This window comes from Oncorhynchus nerka, linkage group LG8 (assembly GCF_034236695.1).
Source record: "Oncorhynchus nerka isolate Pitt River linkage group LG8, Oner_Uvic_2.0, whole genome shotgun sequence".
NCBI classification, from domain to species: Eukaryota; Metazoa; Chordata; class Actinopteri; order Salmoniformes; family Salmonidae; genus Oncorhynchus; species Oncorhynchus nerka.
Window position 1 is genome coordinate 49,392,680 of NC_088403.1, and position 6,542 is coordinate 49,399,221.

At 41.8% G+C, this 6,542-nt stretch overlaps 1 protein-coding gene across 1 annotated transcript; it reads right to left on the bottom strand.

The window, feature by feature from the left end:
- Nucleotides 1-33: 33 nt before the first annotated feature.
- Nucleotides 34-5,062, bottom strand: LOC115133511 (oocyte zinc finger protein XlCOF6-like). The gene is made up of 3 exons (XM_029666781.2): nt 4,781-5,062; nt 2,704-2,964; nt 34-1,801 (listed from the first exon to the last, which is right to left on the bottom strand). Exons 1-3 carry the CDS (start codon nt 4,949-4,951, stop codon nt 242-244), a joined length of 1,992 nt encoding a protein of 663 aa, XP_029522641.2. The 5' UTR covers nt 4,952-5,062; the 3' UTR covers nt 34-241.
- Between the last annotated feature and the right edge of the window lie 1,480 nt (nt 5,063-6,542).

Sequence of the window (6,542 nt, forward strand, 5' to 3'; positions counted from 1 at the left end):
TAGTATACCGATTAAAAAAGTAAACATGCATGATTGTAGTATGACAAGAACATATTACAACTTTAATCACAATTCCAAAATAACAATGAATGTCAAAGCATTGTCAGAACGAAAGTTACAAGTTGTGCCTTTAACCTGCGTCCTCCCAGGGGCTTCGTTTAGGAAGGGGTATTAGATTCCCTCCAATATTAGAAAGAGATAAATTGTTTCAAGTCAAAAAAACTAATTCCGCAGCCTCCTCTCAACAACCCTGAACCATATGGCTTCTGAAATGTATGATATCCTTATATTTTTTGCCACATTTCCCACAGGTGTGGAGTTCGGTCACAGAGTGAAATTTTGCTACATGGGTTTTAAGGTAGGACGCCAGAGCAAAGGTTTTACCGCAGTAATCACAGGCGAATGGCTTCTCTCCGGTGTGCAAGGCCACATGGACTTTTAACGATTCGTGTTTATAGAAACCCTTGCCACATTCGTCACAGGTATAAGGGGGTTCTTCGGTGTGTGTGCGTTCGTGTCTCTTGCGCTCACGTTCACCTTTGAAGCCTTTCCCACAGTAGCTGCACGCTAACGGCTTGCTGGTCAGGTGCGAGGCTTGATGCATCTTAAGGTACCTTGACCGAATGAAGGTCATTGGGCATTTGCCGCAAGCATACGGCTTGGAGTCGGTGTGAGTCTTCTTATGGTCGCTAAGCGTATACTTGGTTTTGAAACACATCCGACACTGAGAGCACTGGAATGCTCTCTCTTCTGAATGAACACTTGCGTGAATTTTCAAATTTTCTTTTTTTCCGAAGCACTTCCCACATGTTGGACATTGGAACGGCTTCTCTCCCCTATGGACTGATGCTTGGTGCTGTTTGAGTTCGGAAGGAGACTTGAAACCCTTTCCACACAATTTGCAACGGTGAGCTCCTCCTCCGCTGTGAGTTTGCTGGTGATTCTTGAGGTATTTCAGCTTTACGAAGGTTTTTGGACATTTGTCACAAGCATATGAGTTTGAATTTGAATTGTGCAATATTGTATGTTCCTTGAGGCCATTTTTACTTTTAAAACACTTCTGACACACGAGGCATCGGAACGGTTTCTCTGTTGAATGGACGCTTGCATGTTTGTCCAAATAACTCTTTGTTGCAAAGTACTTCCCACATGTTGGGCACTCAAGCGGCTTCTCTCTCCTGTGGACCACCAATTGGTGATTTCTGAGCTTCCAAGCAGTCGGGAAACATTTCCCACATAATTCACAACAATAAGGTCTCTCTCCTGTGTGAGTCCGTTGATGCTGTTTAAAATTACATAATTTCTTGAAAACCTTACCGCAGTCCGGACAGAGGTACTCTTTCCTGGTGTTGGTAGTCTTATTTTGTTTCCTGTTTGGCCTTGGCTTTCTGTTGTGAAGAGATTCGTCACTCGAGGTTTGTCCGGCATTAGCATTCTCCTCCTCCCATTGGTCATCATCTGCGTTCTCCTTACTTCCGTCTGATTGTGCCACCATGGGTGCTTCTGTTCTCTTCTTTTCCTTCCTGGGTATAGTGGATAGCACAGAATCCACACTGAGACTTTGTGCATCTGTACTTAGGGTCTGAATGTCTGTAGGCCTGCTTTTTGCCTCTCTGTCTGTTGGCCTACTTGCTTCTTGTTTGGCTGTATTTGGCCCCTGTTTGTTAGACTTAGTGAGTGAGGAAGGTAATTTTGCCAGAGATATAAAGCATTGTTTCATCTCTATGGTTTTATCTCTGATCGTGGTCTCCTTGCAATTTGTAGTCTTGTCAGCCTCATCAATGGGAGTTGGCACTTCAACCTGGGAGAAAAAAAAATGGATTGGGATCTCCAACATACACACACAGTCACAGAGCAGCACCCCTGGTTCAGGTTATGGAGTTAAGTGCCTTGCTCAATGGTACAATGGCAGTACATGTCAGTCCAGGTATTCAAGGATAATAACAGTAAAGGGCTCATGCCCACTGATAACGTCAGCCCCCTGGACTGCATAATTCATGCAAATGATGGGGGTCACCTTGGGGTCATGATTGGGGCTGCACCAAATGATTGATGTATTATAATAATTGATTATGCTTATGTTGTATTCATAGAAGGGGAAGGGCTATAAGACCCTCCCCCACTACATTTATAGGGTCCTGGACCACAGATTAGCAATATATGCATTATAAGATTATTTTCTAGTCTCTGCCTCTTATAAGAAACGTTATGAGCAGATGTGAGAGCTATTGTGGTCAAAACAGGGTGTCTGTGAGAAAGCGCCTCAAGGCTAAAAGAGATACATAGACACAGACCCCTGCAGGGGAGAAAATAGATAAGAGATAAGTCAGACATACCACTGTAAGCCACACGGGAATGGAAAATGACTGCTGAGCCTTTAGAAAACACTGGACTATTGTTTTCTCCTGCAAGTTTGTATAACTGTATATGCATGGGCTTGGTCTCATGAGTAGAAGGTGTTGATGTAGGCAGTTACATCACTAGGGGTTGACTGCAAGCATATTAAAGCAACTTTGACCTGTTTTATTTTGCAGAACTTACTCTGAAACGTATGTGCTGTGTTTCCATTGTCAACTTCTGTCTGCAATTGCATTAATAAAGGTTTGATTGATTTACTTAAAGAAGATTTTGTCTGATTGCTGATTTCGCCAATAAGCCAAAGATTGACAAGGAACCTACACCAACTTGTTAAATATAACATACCTCCAAATCCTCTGCAAACTCCGGTGAATATGGTAATCCCGTCCATTCCTGCTCTTCCAATGTCTGTGGGGTTCTTCCCAATGTCTTTTCAGGTATCTCCTTACCATCAGTCATCTCCAATAGCTTAACTTTCAGAGATTTAACCTCACTTTGACTCTGGCATATCTTTGAACACAGAGCTGCAGTACCTTTGGAGATCAAGTGGTTGATTTTGATAATAGTCTTTGTCACGAACTGTTTCATCACACATTTCAACTGGACCTAGAACAAGAAAACATATATAGATATATTTTTCATTCCACAACAACCTGTTTTCAAGCTGTTTAACTATGGATAGAAAACGAATTAGCTCATACGTTAAAGGGATAATCCACCCCAGAAATGAAAGTCCTGTCAATTTGAGGACAGTAACGTAAACTCACTCCATTCCGTACAAATGTGTGCAACCGCAACATTCAAACGAGGCTACAAAGAAAACTAATGGGACTGTAGCGACTGTGTTGACTTCAAAATCGGGGGTGTGAACTAGGTTACATCTAGACGTGTCATGTCGTAACGTACAGCACGCATAAAGCATCTATTTCTGTCTTACAATTTCTCTCCACCAGGTGTAGCACTTCTCTCATCCTTTAAAAACAAGAAATGGACAGTGACCGGGGTAAGGGGGATACCTAGTTATTTTTTGCGTCATCATTGCATGCGATCATCATTTTCAAAGCCGCTGTTTACTTGTAAGATCACTTTAGCACCGCCCTAAAAACCCGATTCAAATTCGACACAAACCTTCAAATAGGTATGTAATGACACATTATGTAAACTCTTTATAGTGTTTTATTTACATTTTAGAGGCGATAAGGTGATAAGTTGGACAGATCGAGTGAAAAAAAGCAATTTTCCCACAGGACATCTCTCCTTCACGCATTAGTTTCGCCTCCCCACCCGCCATTTTTAAAAAGACCCTACGGGGCTCATTGCCTGCTTGAATTATGCAGAAACGGGCAGTGTTAGGTCATGTAATTGATTCTGTTGGAAAGGGGAGAAATTGTGCTTTACAATGGTATTGACATTACAGTTGATCTGGAAGTATTACGTTTTGGGGGAGCTAAAATAAGGGCAATTGTACGGACCAAGGCGATGTACGAGTTTACGTTAGTATATTTTCTATGAGTGAGTAAAATAACTATTTTCCCCATAATTTAACTTCTAAGTGGTCCGTTCTCACCACTGGAGATAAAGGATAACAAACAATCACATTTTATAACTCTTAAATAATTACATGCACTCCAGATCGCCAAACCAGCCAATATATGGTAAGGGCATATACTTGTCTAGAACACACCCATCTATTTATATCGTTAAAACAAATTATATATATTTTGCTTAGGGTGTGTTCGTAAATGTAAGCTGGAGTGGGCTCTGGGCGTTCGTAATTTTACTCGCCCTAGCAGAGCTGGTTAGGCTATTTTCATGTTATCCAGAGCATTGGTGACAATTTAATTACGCTTTTCCGCCGTGGTTTACTAACACTGGCCATATTCAAGCGGTGTCGATCATTCGTAAATTCATCAGTTATTCTGCACTCTGTCACACTCCGATGAGTGCTCTGAAATCAGAGTAGATAGCCAGAGCGAATTTACTAACGGACCATTTGATGTGTTCTATCTAAACAGTGTACCAAATTAGTAACTACCATCATGCAATGCGCCCTTTGTGTCTGTGGGAAAGGGCCGTTGGTGCCATAGCAACGTCTGTACTTTGCGTTGTCTGCCTCAGAGATGAACTGCAAATTGAACATGGTCTGATTGTAGACCCCTAAATTGATAGTGCAGTGTGTTTAGACGATTTTACTACTAGCTAACTACTTCACATGCTGGTAATTGTGTTTGGCTACCTAACTAGCCAGCCCAGATAGAGCATTGCATTGTGGGCTTTGTAGTCGACTTGGGCTGCAACAGATTTCCACAACGATTTGCACGTTGATTGTATTAGTGTAATTTAACACTGCAAATCATAGGAAGTAGTGATGTTGGATGGAATATTAAACATTTTATTTGTAAAAGTAAAGTTAGCCACTTACTTTTACCTCCAACTTGGACTCCCCTGTCTTTCCTGTATCGACAATGCCTGTGCTGTGTTGTGTAGAAAAGACTGAGACCGCCATACATTTGTCAATTTCATCCTCAAACGACATCATTAATTCATCCATAATAGATACCAACTCATTATGGAAAGGATCTGGCTGCCACATCTTGTATTTGGTAGTTAATTATCAACAGCGATTGTTAAATTTTTAACAAAGTACAACAACATACATAGACCGTATGACGACACACCTTCTTCTTCGGTGGGGTTTAACGGCGGTTAGCATCCAATAATGGTGCATTACCCCCACCAACTGGACTGAAGTACAAATCCATTGTTCACTGAGTGCACAAAACATTAGGAACACCTGCTCTTCCATGACACTGACCAGGTGAATCCGGAAAGAAAGTTATGACCCCTAATTGATGTCACTTGTTAAATCCACTTCAATCAGTATAGATGAAGGGGAGAAGACAGGTTAAATAAGGATTTTTAAGCCTTGAGACATGGATCGGGAATGTGTGCTATTCAGAGGGTGAATGAGCAAGACAAAATATTTAAGAGTCTTTGAACACGGTATGGTAGTAGGTGCCAGGCGCACCGGTTTGAGTGTGTCAAGAACTGCAAAGCTGCTGGGTTTTTCACAAACCGTTTCCCGTGTGTATCAAGAATGGTCCACCACCCAAAACTCATCCAGCCAACTTGACACAACTGTGGGAAGCATTGGAGTCAACATGAGCCAGCATCGCTGTGGAACACTTTTGACACCTTGCAGAGTCCATGCCCACCGACGAATTGAGGCTGTTCTGAGGGCAAAAGGGGGTACAACTCAATATTAGGAAGGTGCTCTTAATGTTTTGTACACTCAGTGTACTTTGTGATACGAAAAGAGAAAAATGATCCGTCCAACTAACCGGTAGTCACTAGTTACCACAGCAACAAAGTCATAAACCCCACCTATTTCTACAATTATCTTCTTAAAATGTGATTTGAAACCTAACCTTAATCGCACTGTTAACATTATTAAGACCAAAAGGCTAATGTTTCTTTATACATTTTTACAATATAGCCAATTTTGACTTTGTGGCTCTGGTAACTAGTGGGAACACAACCTACCCCACACATTAAAAACCCACCACCACATTCCACTATTTTGACCCCATCTTATCCTACACCAGGACAACGGCCTGGCAGGAACTACCATTCAACACACCCTGTAACTCTTCTGCAGTAAAATCTCATATTAGTAAGTACTTCTCTGCAGCTGCCACCACACCTATTTTCTGTGACTTGCATTCCATTCCGGTGGTACAGGTGATAACCACATTTAATTTGTAGGCCTATCACTATGTACTGGAAAAAGTATACTACTCACTTTGAGCCTGTTAGGGTCCCTCACGCTTGAACCATCTTCATCTACTTTCTTCACTGGCTCAGCATAGAACACCTTCTGTACAACTCTGACCCTGGCAGCCCCAACCTGCCTCTCTCGCACTTCTGATCCCCAGCAACAAGATAGTGGTTGTCATGGTGCCGTAAGGTAGCCTAGGCAGAGAGCTCTATAAATATTCTACCTATTTATTTTTCATACATTTTAAGTGTTTTTGTAGCTTTTGTTTAAGGTATTTTTTGGGGGGCTTGATAGCTAGGATGTTTGGATTCTAATAAAGTGGCTTTTGGATTCCAAAAATGTGGCTTTCTGTTTCATCTGCTATTACACCAAGGACTGCACACTGTGTAGCAGAGGAAGTACACGG